This window comes from Misgurnus anguillicaudatus, chromosome 10 (assembly GCF_027580225.2).
Source record: "Misgurnus anguillicaudatus chromosome 10, ASM2758022v2, whole genome shotgun sequence".
Classification (NCBI taxonomy): Eukaryota; Metazoa; Chordata; class Actinopteri; order Cypriniformes; family Cobitidae; genus Misgurnus; species Misgurnus anguillicaudatus.
This window is the reverse complement of record NC_073346.2, coordinates 8,109,388-8,129,628: the sequence shown is the minus strand read 5'-3', so window position 1 is coordinate 8,129,628 and position 20,241 is coordinate 8,109,388. Positions and strand designations below refer to the sequence as shown.

At 37.0% G+C, this 20,241-nt stretch overlaps 1 protein-coding gene across 1 annotated transcript in view; it reads left to right on the top strand.

Moving 5' to 3' along the window:
- The window catches only part of adamts16 (ADAM metallopeptidase with thrombospondin type 1 motif, 16), a 93,675-nt gene extending 78,851 nt beyond the window's left edge, over nucleotides 1-14,824 (top strand). The window contains exons 19-23 of the mRNA XM_073871844.1: nucleotides 6,304-6,508; nucleotides 7,540-7,734; nucleotides 9,959-10,168; nucleotides 10,579-10,726; nucleotides 13,623-14,824. Coding sequence (XP_073727945.1) covers nucleotides 6,304-6,508; nucleotides 7,540-7,734; nucleotides 9,959-10,168; nucleotides 10,579-10,726; nucleotides 13,623-13,738 — 874 coding nt within the window. The 3' untranslated portion in view covers nucleotides 13,739-14,824. The remainder of the gene's footprint in view (nucleotides 1-6,303; nucleotides 6,509-7,539; nucleotides 7,735-9,958; nucleotides 10,169-10,578; nucleotides 10,727-13,622) is intronic.
- Nucleotides 14,825-20,241: the final 5,417 nt, after the last annotated feature.

Here is a 20,241-nt window from a genome sequence, read left to right as displayed (position 1 = left end):
TCTGAGAGGGATTTACTTTTAGGTGTCCAAGAGCAATGAGTCACTCGTAACGTGGCCTTCCTGTAACACAAGCCAAACATTTGCTGCTTTCTATTCCAGTATTCTAATAGCGTGATACTGTCATTATGTCATCAACAGGTGGCAAGAGCTGAACCAATGTAACAGTGCATGAAATTTCACATTTCTCTCTCTCTCTCTCTTTCTGCCTCATTTAACATCCTTAGTAAACACTATTTATTGCATTCGTGTTTTCCTAATGTCCTGTTTGTTTGGCCTGAACTCTTTGGGTTTACGAGAGGTCAGAGCTAAAAGCCTTTAAAACTCAGCACACAAGCGTCTCGATGGATGCACACACACACTTGTGCAAGTTAAACACAGACAGACGTTTTAAGGTCTCTATAAGGCTTCGGTCATTGCAACACTGTTCTGTTCACCGATGGCATATGAAGATTTTAACAGTTTATTACAAATCATTGTATGCATGTACTGAATTCTCTGTTATTGTGGTCCTGCAGGAGGAGCACAATATACCATAAACTGACAGAAATGTGTTTATCACAGACATAAAACTATGAGAAAACTTATTCTTTATTTGAATTAAAGAACTTATGCACATTTATACATTATTATTTACATTTGATATGTTTTGATAAGTGCAAATTACATCACTGTCAAAGTAAAAATGTTAGGACTACTATTGACATTATTATTTGGATATTCACAAGGAAATTTTATTATTTGTTTACTAGTCTTTCAGTTTCTTTTACAGCTTTAAAGTTTATAAATGTCATGGCATTCAATGCAAAATTAATTTTTTACAATGATTTTCAAACCATTTGGCTTTTTTCTAATATATACAATCTGTTCACACAAGTGTCTTAACCTTTTGGTTAAATTGTGAAATATTTGTGCTTAAAACGCATGCTTTTGCTTTATTTTTAAATTAAAATAAATGCACTTTGTTTGATATTTTGTTATGTATACAGTGACATTAATAGATTTAACATACATGTGACATATAGATGCCCACAATATGTTTTGGTAATACTGTATAGATATTTACTGAAATTTTAAGTATTATGATAAACGTGTTTATGATTTTTGTGACATAAAACAAGTTTGTGGAGCTCTCATGCATTGTTAGAAAATAATTATCAAAATATGTACCCCTGATGTCACCGCGGCATACATTTGGTACCAATCGGGTGTACCTCATAAGTCTTGAAAAGTGAAGCCGCTGGCTCTTTGATCGCCCCCTGGTGGCTGGCTACAGTACATGTCATAAACCCCGCCCTCTTCATTCAAACGAATGGGACTCTGCTCTAAATAAAAAAAAATATTCCCTTCCAATAAAAGTTTCCGAAAGATGGTTTTGGTCCTTTCATGTAGTTGTTATCACGCTGATATATGTTCAAGTGTTCATTTTTTGTGATAAGTTTTATTTTAGCTAGTAATTTGATGCTATAGAAATGGGGCGTGTCGTTATGATTGGCGTGGTTGAATTGGGCGTGCGAGCGTTTGGGCGGACGTTTGATACCGCGGCTCCGCCTCTGGCTCCACGGACAATTCCTTCTGCGCATGCCTTGGCTCCAAACTGATGTTTTTATGTAACATGGCGGCGACCATGGTCGGACATTTTTGGCTACAATTCATTACAATGGAGGGAAGCGACATCTTTTTTACAGTCTATGGTACCAACCTTGGATATAGTATGTTGCTTTGAGGTGCTAATAAGCTCTTTGGCCATTTTCTCAGTGTGGTTGGGTAAAATATTGGCATGGGTTTCTTAACTCAACCACTGGGTTAAAAAAAACTGATCCAGCCATGGCATCCAAACAACCGAGCATTTTTAGAGCGAATGCCATACTACACTCACTACAAGCATGTATTTTAGGGCACTTCTTGATTTGATCTTGCTGTCTTTAGTGCCAGAGATGGCATGGAGAGGCTATTACATCATGGAAATAGGTGGAGGTTCACATTTAGACCCTGACATCAACTATGGGTCGGTTCGAGTATAAATGTATGTGTCGTGTGTAATGTTACACGTGTGAAAATTGAATTGCTTCCTCTGAAAAGTCCATCTATTCTCCTTTCTCTTGCTGAGATGATGTTAGTCATTTTTAACATTCATATATATACAATACAATGTTCTCTTTTTGTCTTATTTATGGGGCAGATAACTAAAGTATAAATACTTGCCAGACAACTTCCCCCAAAGAGTGCCAACTTTAACTTTTGCATCACGGCTCAAATCAAGAACCGTGGAAGTTGAAACCTCGTGAAGTCATGGCTTGTGTGTATAATCCATATCACAATTATCAAAAGATCACATATTTCCCAGTGATATATTATTAAGTTTCTTTAATTAAAACAACCGCTTGCATGGCTAAACCTTTGGCAGATTTACCATTCACTAGATCATATGTCTGATTTCACAGCATAAATATGAGATTTTAAAGAATGCAGACCGAGGATGTTGAAAGCATATGGAAATTCTCCAGTGCTTTATAAAGCTGAGGCCACTACAGTGATTACATTCATCAGAGTTGTTGTTTAACATTCCTATTAAATGATGTGTTTAGCTTTGGTAAATAAAGTTTAGGATGTTTGTATGTGCTGATGGTGTGATCTGAGGTCATTTGGGAGCTTTAGGGAGAACTGTTGACCTTCATGAGCCGATATTATGACTGCTGACTATTGCTGAAAGCCAACAAACCATCCACACTTGATAATCAAGGTGTTGTTACAGTGTTAACACTCTCCTAACCAGAACAGATGAGGGTGCAGTCATCGGTGCATATATATATATATACATATACTTTTCAGCGTGCATCCTCCTTTTGTTCGGTGCATCCCTTTGTGCCCCCTCCCCAAAGAAAATTAATGACATAAAAATCTCAAACTTAGAATTTGAATTAAACATAACATATTAAAGACACACTATGCAGTTATTTTACCTTAATATAACAGCTTCAAAGTTATTTCGGTGGTAAACAAAGTCATAGAAGGGTGAATCATCCTCCGGTTGAAGCTCGGGTAGGACGCCGTTAGCAAAACCAGCAATGCAAGCTTGAGAGAACCAGCCCTGACAAATCTCGCGAGAATCACGACTTGCTTTACGGCAACGACGTCACACACGTTAGGCTTGTTCAACTTCGTGTGGCGCTGCAAGAACCGACCGCCGGATGACGTCAAAGTACCGCGAGAATGATCCGAGACGGCACTTTGACGTCATCCGGCTGTCGGTTCTTGCAGCGCCGCATGAAGTCGATTAAGCCTATAACAACAACTGACGAATTTGAGACGTGAGGCTAAACAATTTAAAAGTTAAGAAAGCGCGTTCGGAAGAGAGTAGAAATAGAGAATCTGACCGCGTTAGGAACCGGACAAGAGTCCCACTCGGTCAGGTTTTTACTCGTTGGCGTGAGCTAAAAGACAGCACTGGATGGGATGCTGATCTGGCGATCTTGTTGATGGACTAGTAAGTAAATCTCTCATTTGTAAACTTGTTTGTGGTCTATGTTGTATGTTGTTGCGCTTGCTTGTAGTATGTCATGTGATTATCATGACAACAGTTGTCAATATCTCACATAATTATCAGGACATAAATAAGCCTAGAGGTTGTAAATAGTGTAAACATGCACAATTTGCAAACTATTATGGTAATAATATTATGCTATTATACTAAATAGCAATAATCATGTATAGTGACATTACCGCCAATGTTATAAAATAATGCAACGTACACAATTAACTTTGTCATGGCATTTTGTAATGTTTACAAGAACACAAATGAAAATATACAGTAGACATAGACTATAGACTGTTTACTTGTGATTTAGCTGCAATCATGTTAAAACGTTATAAGCCAGTACTTATAACAAATGCGGTACTTTATTATTATATGCACTCTACGCTTGGAATAAACTTCTTATTATCTTATTACCATCATCTGTACTTTTGTAGACTATGCAGTAGCCTAATATTTGTATGAAATTGTGAAACATTACCTGCTCATTATCTTCGGAGTACTAGAGTGGGAAATTATGACAGTTGCAAGTATTCTCCAGCGACTCTAGGGGTCGCTGTTTAACAAAACCGCCGAAAATGCATAGAGTGGCTTTAAATTATACAGTGTAGTGCTATTGGTTTGTAGACTTATTTTTGTGAGGTTTAATTGATGTATTATTTAAAATGTCATAAAACAGTTTGAGAACCACTGGGCAACAGTATGTTTGGAATATAACACTACTATATTAATAATGTTCCTATTTTAATAATGTTTTTATTTATCTTTTTTATAAAAGCATCGCAAATACACATTTTTTATACAGAATTACAACTGGATGCTACACATTGAATTTAACATGCAACGTAATGAAGTCCTGCGATAGTTTCTAATCACAGTGTTCACAAAATGAAGTTTATTTAACTAAGTTCGGGAGGAGTCTGGTCATGTGGTCCAACCAATCAGCGCAAAGAGGTGCCTTTAAAGGGATAGTTCACCCAAAAAATTTTTTATCATTTACTCCCTCTCATGTTCCCTATCCCTTTAAAGGCACACCATGGAACTTTTTGGCCACTAGGCGGTGCTAGACATGTATTTTTCATGTCTAGCGCCCCTAGAGCCCACAAACGCCGCAGCACTGTCGCAAAAAAAAGAAAACAACTCTTTAGGTCACAAAGTGTGTCTTCCAGCATGTCATGTGTCATATAATATCATTTCATGGGTTTTATTTTCATCAAACGCCAAAAAATCGCGTAGCTCACGTTTTCAAGCCAGTTGTAACGGTGATCGCTTGGTTAAAGTTGATATTTAAAAAAAATATTGCCCTAAAGGGGAATCGAACCCAAATCGCCCATGTCGTAGATCCATGACGCTACCACGGCACCACAATGTCACGTGTTATAAGTCTCTTTCTAAACTCTCCAAGTAGCCTCCAGCAAAATTCACGTAAAAAAAGTGTTCGGGCGCCAGACAGGACTTACATGTGCAAGCATTATAACATTACTTACTAGTACAAAAGCATGAGAGCCAAGTCAGCATCAGTCAGGAACCCCTCCTCCTTCTTTAGTTCACGCCAGCGAGCGAACACTGGCCCAATATAATTGATCCTCGTCCTTCTTTTTATTCTGTCACTCCCGTTTTCTCTTTCTGGTCTCCTCCGACAAAACCTTGGGTTTCTTTTTCTTAGTTGCTGCTTCAGCCATGATAAATCATCAGGAAAATAAATAGTTGCGCTCTCACGACAAAATTTGAGGAGGTGGAGAAAGTGATGAATGCCGTTAAGCAGATTTTTGAAGTTTTTAGTTTTGTGCTCGGTTACTACCCGAAACCCCAAGTTTAAAAGTACGAGTAAAAGTGATACAGACCCCGTCAGGCTATGATGGACATGTCATTCAACCTATTTTAAGTCGATGTACCATCACAGCGGTCTTAAAAATATTATGAATGTTGAAAATGAATGTTGAAAAATGAATGTTGAAAAACTATGAATGTTGAAAAACTACAAAGTGTCACTTTAAATAGTTTATTGCAGCATCCCTCCTCCACCCCATCACCTTAAGCCCAATTTATAGCCGTAGCCTGTGCGTAGCTCTGCGTATCCTGACGTGCACCTCGCAAAATTTTTAACAGCGCGTCAGTTCCACGTGGACCGCAAGCGCTGTGATTGGTCTCATAGGTATTTAAGTTTGCAACAGTGAAAACAAAGATGGGCCAAGTTGAGGAGTGATTTAACTCAAACTGCAACAAAAGTCGCTGTTTATTTACTTCCATCATTGCTGGTCTTCTCAAAGCATACACAACAAGTTGCTGTTTTTTATTTGTTTGTGGGTTAAACTGGCCAAGCTGCTTCTTCATTGATGGTCGCGCTACTACTGTGGTTATGGACAACGACGCAGAAGTATAAATGAAAACCAACGCAGAACCTACGCCATCACAGCTACGCCGTAGGACCTACACACAACTCTAAAGAGCCCTTTACTCCCAGCTGATTCTCAGTTAAAGAGAGGGATAAAATTCCGAGCTCGAAGCCATACCTTCGGACAGCATGCCAAATATGCTTTATCTCATTCCCTATCGATTACATGTTAATGCGAACTCGTGAAATTCCTTTAAAGTGTAGTGAATAGAATGCAATTTATGCTATGCAGTTATAAGCGCAACTATTTACTCAGAAAAAAAGAAGAAATGCTTTGGGAAATTGAGGATTGGAGTGCACATGTGTGACAAATATTTCTGATGCAATCAACACAAATTTTACTCTCCGGATATGCGTGTGTTGTTGTATGCTACAGCTGGAGCGTGGGTGACTGGGGTGTGTGCAGTCACAGCTGTGGATCTGGCGAGCAGATCAGACAGGTGCAGTGTCTCCAAAAAACAGGACCTGAACGAATGGACACGGTAACCGATGAACAGTGTCCGCAACCACCGCCATCTCGCAGACAGACCTGCAACACACAAACCTGCCCACCGGCCTGGACTTCCGGTCCGTGGTCTCAGGTTAGTGGTCCCCTATTACAATCAAACTTCTCTTTGTTTCATCATATACAATATACTGAATGCTTTGAATTGAGTGGTATTTACTATTCTGGAGTCTCCCAATTTATATTATATATGACATTTGACTGTAACTCCAAAAGGGTTGGTACGTTGACAGCAAATTCCTTAACTCCTTCTCCACCATTGACGAGTTATCTCGTCTTGAGTTATCTTGTCAATTAAGAGAAAACATTTGCATGAAAAACGTGTTCCTGATGAGTTTCTGTGGTTATCTGTAATACCGAGATTATCCACTAGATGACCCAATTTATAAAAAAAACTGAAGCAAAAAATTATTTATTAAATTTTACATGTTTTGATAATCATTCTGAATCTAATCTCTAACAAAATTACTTCACAAAAATGCAATTATTTTAGCATTTTTGCAAAAAAAAATTAAGCGTTTTGTTTGTTTATTGCTTGTTTGAAAGCAGAGGGTCTTTTGTTTTTATTTGATATATTTGTACGTTTATATATTTTTAGAAGAACATTTTCCTGGAAGGCATTTTGTGAAATTTTTGTTAAAAATTATAAAAAATGCTGGCGGGCAACTTTTCAAAAAAGGCTGGCGGCAAATGAGTTAATTCTCTGATAATTTTTAAACATAAAATTGATATTTCCTTTATTAAAAATAGTATGCAATCAGAGTATGGACACTTTTCTATCCCATTAGCCCATCAATATAAAGGGTTAATAAATGATATATACTGCAGATCTTTAAGAAGGCCTGCTCTTTTCAAGTGTAAGTATGCTAACCACAAGCATATGGCACACATGGTGATGAAAAACATGCCGGATGTACTATATCCAGAAAGTATGCATACTAAACCCATACATACTGTTTTAATAGTCAAGAAATTGGTATTTTATTCAATACATAACTGTTGCACTACACGTTTTTAGATGAAGGGTGTGTTTTTTCTTTATATCCTCTTAATGCAAAAGATCAGATGTTTTCAGTATCATTATTTAATTGTTGGTTGAATCCTCAGTGTTCTCGTAAGTGTGGGAAGGGTGTGATGAAGAGGACGGTGGCCTGTGTAAGCAGTAACTCAGGTTCTCATTCACTGGTGCTGCTGGACGCTTCCTGTGCCTCGCTGCCCAAACCCGACAGCCAGCAGACCTGTATGATCAAACGCTGTCACAAACAACGCAAGGCACAGTGGTTCGTCTCCACCTGGCAACCGGTAAACCATTTTTGTGTTTCATTGTGCATGCAAACAAAAACAAACAAACAGACCAACAGTCTTAAAAGGTCTACATGTCCAATACTCAGATGTGACAACCAACCCCGCAAGCTATGAGACAACCATCCCAAACTGACTTCTTGACAAACATGATAAGCTAGCTGCCACACGGCTTTAACTTGATCGCTAAAAGATGACTCAAAATAAAGCTACTACTTTTGGCTTTTTAATGAGTGTTTTGTTTTTGAATGACTAATATCCTACAAGATCTCAACACAAAAACAACACCAACATGAAAATTTACTCTGACCCATAAAAATAAAAAATTGTCTCCTAACCTCAATGTTTTGTGTCTGCTCAGCAAAATTACAAGTGCAAATGAGTAAGCTATCAAAGGCTTATAGATTGATATCAAAATTGTACCACAGCGCCATGTAGTATGCCTGGAATAAGCAATGTGACAACCAACCCTTGAGACAACCAGCCCTGGTCTCCCCTAGTGTTAACGCATTTAAATAAGTAACCAAAAGATTGTGGGTTTGAACCATTATGAGTAAGACACACTCTCACAAATAAAGGTACAGAAGCTGTCACTGGGATGGTACCCTTTAAAAAGGTCCTAAAATGAACTATTCCTTTAATGTACTAACATGCACCATTTAGGTCCAAAGTATACTTTTTAAAGATGTACCGCCCCAATGACAGTGTACATGGAGTTGGGTTTATAAGAAATATTTCACCAGAAAGTGACTTTTGTGTTTACTTTTACAATGTTTTATTCATCACATGACATGACTGTGAAACACAAAGGCTGCATTTACACTGCCTGTTTGAAGTGACTCAATTCCTATTTTTTTCTGTCAAGTGGCACAGATCAAAATATGACCCATGAACGTGTAAGCAGGGGAAAAAAACGCATAGATTCTGATATGCTCTGATCGGTTTCAAGCCTCATTCATATGTGAAAATAAATTGGATATAAATCGGATACATGCTTTTGTCTTCACAATCTAAGTGGAAAGATCGGATATTCCCAAGACGTGTTGTGCGTCATTAAAACTGCGATGCTGGCAAATGCCGTCAATTCAGGTGGACCCCACCCGCCATCGTGACTTTTCTTTGCAGCGCAATGGAGGACAACGGCTCCGCTTAGTGCTGTAATGTTGAAGTTTTATGTCTCGTTACTGGGGCTGTCAAAAGATTAATCGCGATTAATCGCATACAAAATAAAAGTTAGTTTTTGCATAATATATGTGTGCGCACTAACTGTGTGTAATTATTTTTTATATATAAATACACACATGCATGTAACATTTACATGTATATATTTTATATTTTTTTATATTTTAATATAATTTATATTATATATAAAAAAATACATGAATAAACATTTTCTTAAATTTATACATGTATGCATGTGTGTACATATATGAAGAGTTTTGTTGCAAAACGAGATAAATCCATTTTTTTACATTTTTGCCAAAACATGTTTATTATTGTTATCATGTTATTATTTAGTTTTATGGTGCTACTTAGCTGTATTTTTTAAGTTATGAAGGTTTAAATCAAAACAAACCAACTGCAGTTGAATTGATATTAATTGGAATGCACAACCAAAAAAATTTGATTTCTGAACAATTTTGCAACAAAACTCTTCATATATACACATAAATGTATAAATTTAATCATTTTGTCTGTGTCTATTGAATATCGTGACATTTTTTCCCTCTGTGGTTTAAGCTGTCAGTATGTCTACCTTGAGTTGTTTGCCAAGTGTTTAGTGTTAATGATGATATCGGGTACGAGTCGCTTTTAAACGATGATGTAAGCGGGGTGTAAAAAATATACAGGCAACAAATCAGAATTGGACATTGCCAAAAAGTGAATTTTTGTGTCAAGTACCAATAAACAAATGCAAATACCAATAAAAATACAAGTTCAATTGAGGTAATTGGTCCACAAAGCTGTTGTATGGCTTCTATTTGTATAGCTCACAAAACAAACATATGAAGGACTACATAAAGAATTCAACAGGATATGAGATCTGAATGACGTGAGGGTGAACAAAAAGGAAAATTTTAATTTGGAGGTGCACAAATCCTTTAACCCCCCCCCCCCTCCCAAAAAAGTGCCTACTAAATGATGACTTGTGTTTCGGTCCTTTATTGCATACATTTTACCCCTATGCGTGCTCCATCTATATTTTGTGTTTGTTTCTCTGTAGTGTTCGGTGTCCTGTGGTAAGGGTCTTCAGGTGCGTGTTGTAAAGTGCGCTGAGAAGGACATAGCAGGGAAATACAGAGAGTTGTCACCCAAAAAGTGTCAGCATGTACCGAAACCCTCCACGGAGCTGCAGAGAAGCTGTGTCCTATCAGACTGTCCCATCCTCTCTCCTCGCAGCAGACCCGACTGGTACTCCTCTCCATGGACACAGGCAGGTGTTTCCATCATCAGTGGCCCTGATCCCACATTCACCATCATCAGTCAGATAAAACCTTGCCTACCTATTAGTAGATTTATAATATTTTTATATCACACGGAGCTTGCTGAATGCTACCCACTTCTTCACTGTAACCCTGATATCAGGACAGCCATTTATAGTATTTTTATAGCCATTTATAATTTATGCCTTTTAGTATTTATTTACATACATAGCTGGCAGTGTAAATGTGTGTTACAGTAAGGGAGTCACCTTGTGTAGGGTTTCCCATACTGTTAAAACAGCATTAACAGTTTGGCATCCAGTCCCACCAGTACATTTAGCAAGGCAATACTTGTAGATACATGAACAGCTAACAGAGCAAGAACTGTTTGTTGTAATGTGTGTGTTTTGTGTTTGTTCAGTGTACAGTGTCATGTGGAGGAGGAGTTCAGATACGTTCAGTACAATGTCTCGTTGATGGACGACCCTCCTCTGGATGTGTATTACAGCTGAAGCCTGCTGTGTCTCAGGCCTGTAACACACTGTTCTGCCCTCAACCAGAAAAGAAAGGTCTGCAATTTAATTCACAATTTTCAGTTTCTTCACTTTAATGGCAATAAAAAGGTTATTAGTAATTATATTCAATTAATTATCAGCTATTGAAAATTTGACAATTTTCACAAGTGTCCCTTCTGTCATTTCACTGTAATTTAACAAATTTGTCTTTAGCTGCTCATGCAAGTGCATGCAAGCTTTTGTGGCAAATACTTCAACTTCTAAAAAAATCCACTTCTTTGGACAAGACATAGTAAACAAGACATATTGCAAAATCACCAAAGATGTAACAAGAAACATTGCAAATGATGAAATTCATCATTTCAATCAAGAAAATCAAGAAAGTGAGCCACAAGAAGTTAGCGATGAAAAACATCCACAGGTTGAGAATCAGGAACACCATAACAGTTTTTTCCAAACTTGCCGTTTGTGGCGGAACATTCGCGACGAGCACGTCAGCATTATATGCTTAAATGCAACTTCAATGAGGCTCAGCTGAGCGCCGTCGACTGACGCCGCGGTGAATGAAATGAAACTGTCACGTGAGACAGCGGTAACGTTAGTGATAAACGCGATGTGCAAACATCTATTTGTGGTGGCCAATTTTAATATTGTGGCGGACTGAGAAATAAATAAATGTATGGGAATGTACAAGGACGCTCTCACTTGAATGATGTCACAGTATGCAGCGCAAATATAACGACATGCCTATAATCCCTCCCACTGCGAAGTGATACCAAACTCGATGGAAAAGCTAACCACGCCAAAGTGAGGTGAGCTGACCCGACCCAAACTAAACTAAACCGTGGGGTACTATGCAATGGAAAAGCGCCATAAGGCAGTGTTGCCAACTTTTTTCAATTGAAAGTAGCTAAAGCTTGCTTGGAATGTCGCTAAATGTTGCTAGATTACCTGATTAGCATAACTGTGATGTCATTATATCATATTTGCATTCTCACTACATTGACCCCTCAAATCTGTTTCACATTTCTCTTACTCTCTGAACTCTCTCTGAATGTAAACGATCGTGGGATCAGCCAGCTCCGGCTTCCCGCAGACACGCTTCATATGCGGTCTGAACGCAGAGAGATGAACAATATCTCCTGCTCTGATTGTAGCTGGGAGGGACTGCTGCGCGATAACTAGGCCAGCTGTGAGTGCTATGGGATGGGGTAGGGCCCACGGCGGCAGCTGCTGGTTGAGAAGAGTGAACGTGATACGTGCTTTCACACCAGAGTCTCTAAAAGTCTCCAACATCACCAGAATTCGTCGCTAGATTTGTTGCTAGTCGCTTTTTTGAAAAAAGTCACCAAGTTGGCAACACTGCTCACAGGGGACATAAGTTTAAATGTGATCTACGTTCGTTTTGCACATCGTCGTTCATCTAATCTTTATTTCGAGGAAAAGTCCTCAAAGTTGATGTGGCGTTAATCTGAGAACAACACAGTATTTCTTAATGGCGCGGGGACAGGATTTAGGGATTTGAAGTGAAAGTATTTGCTGAACATATAATACATGCAGAGAGCTTTCGGTTAATATCATTACATGATTTTTGATGTAGGTGGCGTTAAGCAGCTTTGCATCTGAGCTCTTCATTTATAGATTTATATAAATATATAAATTATATAAATGATTTGTGATTATTTCGATTATTTGTTATTTAATTAATAATTGTTATTTCGTCGTTTATTTCATTACATTTTAATCACGACAACCCAATTCCATTAAAAAATCTGCATTTTTTTCTTTTTTAACAGTTGAAAGAAGATGCTTAACCTGTAGACGTTTGTCATTAAAAGTATCTAAAACATTCTTTGGCAGTAAATTTAATATTAGTTTAACAGATTATGTCAAAGTTTTGACACTGTTGTTGTATACTTGTGTAAATGGTAGACTCACCAGTTACGCCACATTCAGAAAGCCAGCGACGCAATCTCATTCATTTCAATGGAAACCGGGCAACGAGTAAAAGTGACCATTGGCAACCGTGTGCGCGCCCAGCGATGCGAGAAAGTTAAGAAGAGTTTAACTTTATGCAAATGTCGAGTGATTTTCGGGAGCGACTACCAATGAGAACGAAGCAGTGGAGTTCACGTCATCCTTCTCTCGTCAGTTACTGGCGTGGGTGGTACTCATTTGTTTATGACAAGCAGATTTAGAAACGCCTCATTGAAAGAGACAGGCGACACACAGCGATAACATCGCTGGCTGTCGGAATGCGGCTTTAAGGCTACAGTGATTTTTGTATTTACATTCTGCAATTTAACGTATTTTGTACTCTTTTGTAGTTACATCCTGTACTAAGACCGACAGAAAATTAAAAGTTGTGATTTTCTAGGCAGATTCTCTAGCTAGGAACTTTACTCTCAAACTGGCGTAATGTGACATGACTGCAGCAGGCGCAATGATATTACGCACTGCCCGAAAATAATCCCCTTGGAAACTTTCAATAGCAGGTTCTTAGTAGATGACGTAACTACAGAAGAGTCAAGTTTAAATAGGAAAAATATCGAAATTCTTTGGTTATTTTTGAGCACGATGCTAAACAATGCTAAAAGTGCTACGCCAGACCCGGAGATCAGCTAAATGGATTCCAAAACGGTAAAAATCAAATGTTTAACTTTAGGGGAGCTGGAAAATCAGCATATTTTCCAAAAAAAGTGGAATGTCCCTTTAATTATTAATCTCAAGTTAACATATTAGCTTTGGCATCTTAATTTTAGTATTTCTTCCCACAAAAATATTACTATATTATTAAAAGTATTTCTTTTGTTACTAAAGCTCTGTTTAAATTGGAATGGTTATTCAGTATATGTCATATATGTCACTAAAATATGTTATTTCGTGGTTAAGCATGTCATTTTACATGTTTACCTGAAGGCTCAATGTTTATTTTTTATTTTTTACGCAGATGTGATCTGTAAAGATTATTTCAACTGGTGCTATCTCGTACCACAGCATGGAGTCTGCAACCACAAGTTCTACGGGAAGCAATGTTGCCAGTCCTGTTTGCACGCGAAACCCTGACACTTTTCTGCTATGGACATTTTACCATGAACTTCTGAGGCGAAGCAACGGTAACCCTGAAGGGAGCAGAGCGATGTCCGACCTAAAATGGTGTTGAACAAGTTCACGAGTTAAGACTTGAAGTGCCCTTTATTCTGGTACTAGACGAGCAGAAACTGTGTCACTCCTCTGCAGGAAATGACATTATCAAAGATGATGTCATTGGGTTTTAAAGAGCTTCAAACGGACAGGAAGCTAAAATATCCAAAGGAATGCAATTGTCCTGGTGCTAATAGACTTTTAAATCCGAGGCTAAAGGTGCTTGACGTAGATGTGTGCTATGTATTAATACAAATAAACATTGTGAAGAGTTTTTCCATGAACGTGCCTCAATGTCATGTAAAACCAATTATACAGCCTTAATAGATCTCAGAGCGACAGCTCATCATCAGCAGGGAGATTATGGTGTTGTGTAATGAGAATACATCCACTTCTGGTGCTATATGTTGATGGCAGCCAAACATCTGGTGAATAATAACTGGGGTTTTAAATTAAAATTAATCGCTGCCATTGTACAATTGATATTATTCTCTTTATTTATTAACAATACTGCAATGTAGCAGAATGACATACTGTACTGCTGTAATAATGTGCTGTTATTTTATTGCCAGTTTATTTTATTTCAGGTATAGTTGCACGATTAATTTTTGTATTTTTTTGTGCTTTTACAGTACTGTTTTTGGTTTAATATTCCTAAAGAAGACACGGCAGTTAAACTAATAACCGCAAGTTTAATGAAGTGTAATAAGTGCCAGATTTAACAGACTTTGCTCTCTTTGTGGGGTTTTTATCAGCTGTCACCACACAACTTCCAAGTCTTATAAATCTGTCTTTGCTTTGCACATGAAAGGATCTGGCATCCCTACATATGGATTGTGAAGTAAGCGCCATAGCACAAAGTGTAGTAGAGTCCTTTATAGTATGCATCTGTTGTAAAACAGCGTTAGATGAATGTATTTTCTCTCGTCCGAGCCGAATGCTGTTCTAGAGTGGTGGACAAAGGGTCTGTATTAAGTGCCAGTTTTTATTAAACCTGATGCCATCATATTTGAGGCTGTGTTGTCTTTTTTGGCTGTGAGGAGCAGATGTGGAGATCGCTCACTAACGCTGACTCAGGGTTTTCCTTGTTCTTCATGCGCTATTGTTTCCAGATGGAGTCAGCCGAGGCCACTGGATCACGGATCGGGAACTATTATGACTTGTAAGCTGACTTTTAACGCACAGCGCTGTAAAGACTTTAGCAGAAAACACATGCATCACTTTCTGTTGTAAATGTCTCGAGACATTTGTTAAGAGTTAAACCATGTTTTGTTAAAGTCTTTGAAAGATGAGATTAATGTTCAGATTATGAGTGAAGCAATTCTATATATGGATCTGCTAAAACAGGAATCTGTAACATCCCCCTAACGCTGTGTTTGCTTTTGGAGTTGTACCGCACATGGATGATACCTCACACCGGGCGTGTGGTTGAAGAGAGATGGGCTATTACTTTTCTGACTGATTGTTCATACGTTTTCCACCTGGTGGTTGAAAATAAGGAATGGATAAACAAAAACGTGCAAACTAGTAGTGACCTGAACTAAATGTTGGCATTACATGAAAAAATGTACTTAAAAACACAACAATAGCACACATATACATCTCAAGGAAGTAGTAAAGTGCACATGTAGGCTACATTTGAATGACATGTACAGCTGATTTATGTCTTTGTCTGATGCTATGTACTCTTGGTCCTGATGGTGTAATTAATAAATTTAGTTCTGTCACCAGACACTGAAAATGTAGATCATCAAGATGATAGTTTTAGATGTATGGAGTTTGTAGATATGTTTTCACGTTCCTCTAGCAACAGTAATTTTAGTATGGATCTAAACCATACACAACAACATATTCACAGCGGTGACTGTGATTTGAGGACATGTTCTTGGATCTTTTGTTGGTCTTGTAAGAAATTTGATTTAGGTACATGTCCTTATTGATGTTACCATCATTTTGCCAAGTAGGACATGTTCCTGCTCTTTAAAAAAAACAGTGCTATCAACTAAACAGATGTAAGGTTAGCATTGAGCTTGAACAACAAATTTATCAACCAATGAGCCGATTAGAATTAAGCAGAACCACATATTCACATTTCACAATATGAAATATGAAATTCATATACAATATGAAATTCTTTTTTGCATTTTTATATTATCAAGTTATGTTAAACAGCTGGACATAAATAAAATACCTAATAATTTGTGTCTGCTCCTGTTTATTGTGATGACAGGGCTCTTAGTCCAAAGTGTTCACATTTGGAGAAATATTTACACATTTTACTTCATATTTCTTTAGACTGAATAATTATTTATTTTCCAATTCCAAAGTATACAATGTAATGATCTTAACGCTGTATGCATGCCCTTACAAAAAATAACTGCAGTACACTAAAGTACAACTGCAGTGAACCTGCAGTAGAAAAGTAGTACAACTGCTGTAAAATGAAACAAACAAAAACTGCAGTTACTTAAAAAAAAAAAAAAAACAGTTATTTTTTGCAAGGGATGGCTTTCTTATATTTCTCGATTGCTTGCATGCATTGCTTCGCTTGCTTGCTTGTTGCATTTAAATGCACATTTGATTTGTTTGTGTCCAACCTGCACTAAAGACACTGTTAAATCTCCTAGTTGCATTATTCTGTATTAACATGTTAAATTAAGTTTGTTATGCGAAAGCAGATTGTTTATGTTGTTACTGCTGAAACCGTCTATATGCACTTATCAATACAACATCACCATCTGCTGGATAAACTATGAACTCTACCACTGCCTCTTATATTTCTGAAATCTGAAAATTGATGGGTCAGGAAAAGTCAGATGCAATAACAGCTTGTTTTGTTTTTGTTCCAGATCCCCCTGCTGAAAAAAAAAACAATATAAACCATCAAATAAATTATAATGGTTTCCATTAAAATACCATTAAAAACAATTAGCTTTACGATTTAAATCGCTACAAAATTCCTTTTTGTAGTGTGTTTTGGGACATTCCAGTATAATTTAATGTCTCCCACCAATATAACCTAACAAATACCAGTAGATACCCACAGAGACCATTATAGTTTCCATTCCAACCAATAAAATTCTCATTAAAACCATTAAATCTAATATAATTTCTGTGATGGTTTCTATTGTTGTTTTTTTTTGTTTGTTTTTTTTTAGCAGGGCCTGTTCTCCTTCCCCTCGCCTGAACACACGCAGGGATGCTAAAAAGCACAAGCAAGCAGCACCTATATGCCATTTAGACCATGCAAGATGTAAACAGCACTGGTCCAGAAGCACTTTCCTGATGTTTTTAAGTTTTAGTTCACATTTATTTTACATTTTTATTCCGTTCTAAATGTTCTGTTGTTTTGTATTTTGTTGTAATATTAATATTTTGTACAAACTAAATCAGGAAGTGCTTCTGGACCAGTGTTGTTTACCTGCAAACTGGTAAGAATATTAAATATTTTTCCTTGCATTAGTTGAAGGCACAAAACATTTATTTCAGCTATGTCCCTGCTTTGTTTCATTTCAGCATGTCTTAAAAATAGCAACAGTTAACCAAGCTTTCCTTTTTGAATCCTTTGTTGTTTAACTTTACTTAGATAAATATTATCTCTCTTTTAGGAACACTAGAATAAAGTCTTTAATATCCATGTATTATTTCAGCTAAGTTTTCGCTCGGAGAAAGACTTTGTATGCCACATTTTGTATCCTTTTTAAATAGGACAACGCTGAGCCAACGGTCAACCATCCAACAGACCTCTTTATAATCTATTTTTTATTAATTTGTTTTATCTATCTATTTATTTATTTGTATGATTCAACCTTGTCTTTTTACAATGTAGTATTTTGCCATAACGACGAGAGGAGCATGGTCATGTCCCACCAAACATGGAACGTCTGGGAGACATTCAGATCATGTCTGTATAACGTCCGTTAGTTCAGACCCACTTTTAAACATCTGATGGACGTGCAATAGAGGGTCAGTGTCTGGACGTCACCCTTGCACCCCTTTTGGATATCCACTGATGTGCTAAAAAGGTTCAGTGTATGAACGTCTGTTTGGTTCACCTTCTGGGCATCTGTGGACATGCAGTGCAGGTTCAGGGTATGAACGTCAGACTGTGACCCCATATGTACGTCTGTGGACATGCACAAAAGGTTCACTGCCTGAATTACTGTTTGGTACACCTTATGGACGTCCGTGGACATGCTACTCAGTGGACGTCTTTTAAATGTTAGACAAAGTCTTTTGGACGTGTTTTTGCTCAGTGGGACCCATTTCGGCATTTGGAGGTGAACACAGGTGTGAAAAAGAAACAATTTGAAAGAATTTGCTAACACAAAACATCCTTGGGCCAAACTGTCATAAATAAAACCATATCCAGTTAGTGAAAGCATAAACCATTTAGTTTAAACTTAAAGTAAGTGTACCCATTAAGCCCATGTACCATTTAAGCCCACTTTTAATTTTGACATTAAAAAGATAAAATCACATTTTATGCTGCTCATTATTTTAACCAATTGAGTGATTTGTTAGTTCACTGATATTTTAATTGCATACCAATCACTTTTGTCAGTTTTGAGTTAGACCCATGTATATGTACACTGGTGTTTCAGGACCCTTCAGAAATAAACACATGTCTGCAATTGTAAGTCATTTCTTTTATATTGATATAATGTCAAATAAGAGATAAATGTATTGATTTTTGTGTATGAACAAATAGTTTTTTATAATTTCATATAATTTCTCTTTAGACGTATAAAGATGAGTTTTAATGGCTTACGCACAGCACTAATCTTAGGGTCAATCCATAAGCCTTACTAAAAGACAGAGTGCCAAAAAAATAAAGCCTTTTAAAAAATAAATAAATGTAAACTACAAAGACAACATTTTTTTTTACATTCATCAACAAATAAATAGGCCTACATCATAAATTACTTACTTTTGCATTTGGCAGACGCTTTTATCCAGAGCGACTTAGAGTGCATTACAAGCTATACATTTATTAACCTATGTTCCCTGGGTTCAAACCCATGACCTTTTGCACTGCACACCAATGCTCTACCACTGAGCTAAACAGGACTGATTATTTTCATAAATTGATTTTCTCAACTTTAAATTGACAAGGAGAAAAAACTACAGCACCTGATCAAAAATCATAGAGGCATGTCATCGTGAGAACACAGTAAAAAATTGTCAATTACAAAACTTGTGATTATTGCAAAGGGTTGCAGTCTTTATTCGTGAAGAGTTTTGAATACTGCATGTTATTATTGTTGAATGTTATTTAGTAAGGCTTATTTGGAATACATGTGTGATTAAATGGTACCAGTGTAGTTCAGACTTTTGACTTTATTCATAAAAATATCTAAATTGTATATTCTAATATGTACATCAACTAATTAATGTAATGTCGATTCTGTAATTAGGAAGTCACTACATGTATTAAAGATGTGTACTGGTGAGTTAATTTAAACCAGTGCTTCTCTAATAGTGGGGCGGGACCCCCAGGGGGGGGCTCGAAGCGACACCAGGGGGGGCGCGTGAGACCCCGGGGACAATACTTTTTCAGGAAGTGATCTTTTTTGCATCGTCACTTAAAGACATTACACCCCAATCACGCTGATAAGCCGCTTGATTTTTGTATTATTATTTATTGATTATATTTAATTTAATTGTTCAGTATCAAATGGTCAAAAAATATTATACTTTATATAAGGATTGATTTTTTTTATTTCAGGCAAATTGATGCATTTTAAGTTTTTTCTGTTACAGACTAAAAAACAATGTTAATAAAGTTATTCTTTGTTGTAAGTTGATCGATATTTCTTTTTTTGTTTTCTTTTTGTGTTTTCTCAATGTCAATAAGGATACAATGTTTTGCAGATGTGTCATTTTATAGACAAATTATACTATTTACAGTCGCGACAGAGAGTTGGGGGGGGCGCGAAATGTTTACTTCTTCTTAGGGGGGACGTGACAGAAAATAATTGAGAAGTACTAATTTACACTAAGGTACAGATAGATAAGGTAGGTAGATACACAAGAAGTTCAATTCAATTTTATTTATAGATTATAGAATTGTTTAATTGTTTCAAAGCAGCTTTACATTAAAGGGGCCGTGAATTGGTCGATTTTATTGCTTTATGACGTTGATTGATGTCTACTTATGCATTTCGCGTTGTTTTTACATTCAAAAACATCAAAAGCAATAAGAAATACGCTATTTTGTAACATGGATTAGTGGCTGTCTTGAGAAATGGTTCGTTTGAAGGGGCGGGCCGCATTGAAGACCTGAACGTAAACACCCACTGCTATGATTGGACAGCTTAATTCCCCGTCATTACATGTAGGGAAATGTTTTAAAAACATTAATGTGATAAAAATAGCAGCCGAACACAAATATGTTTGAGACACAAAAGATTCTGGGTGCTAAA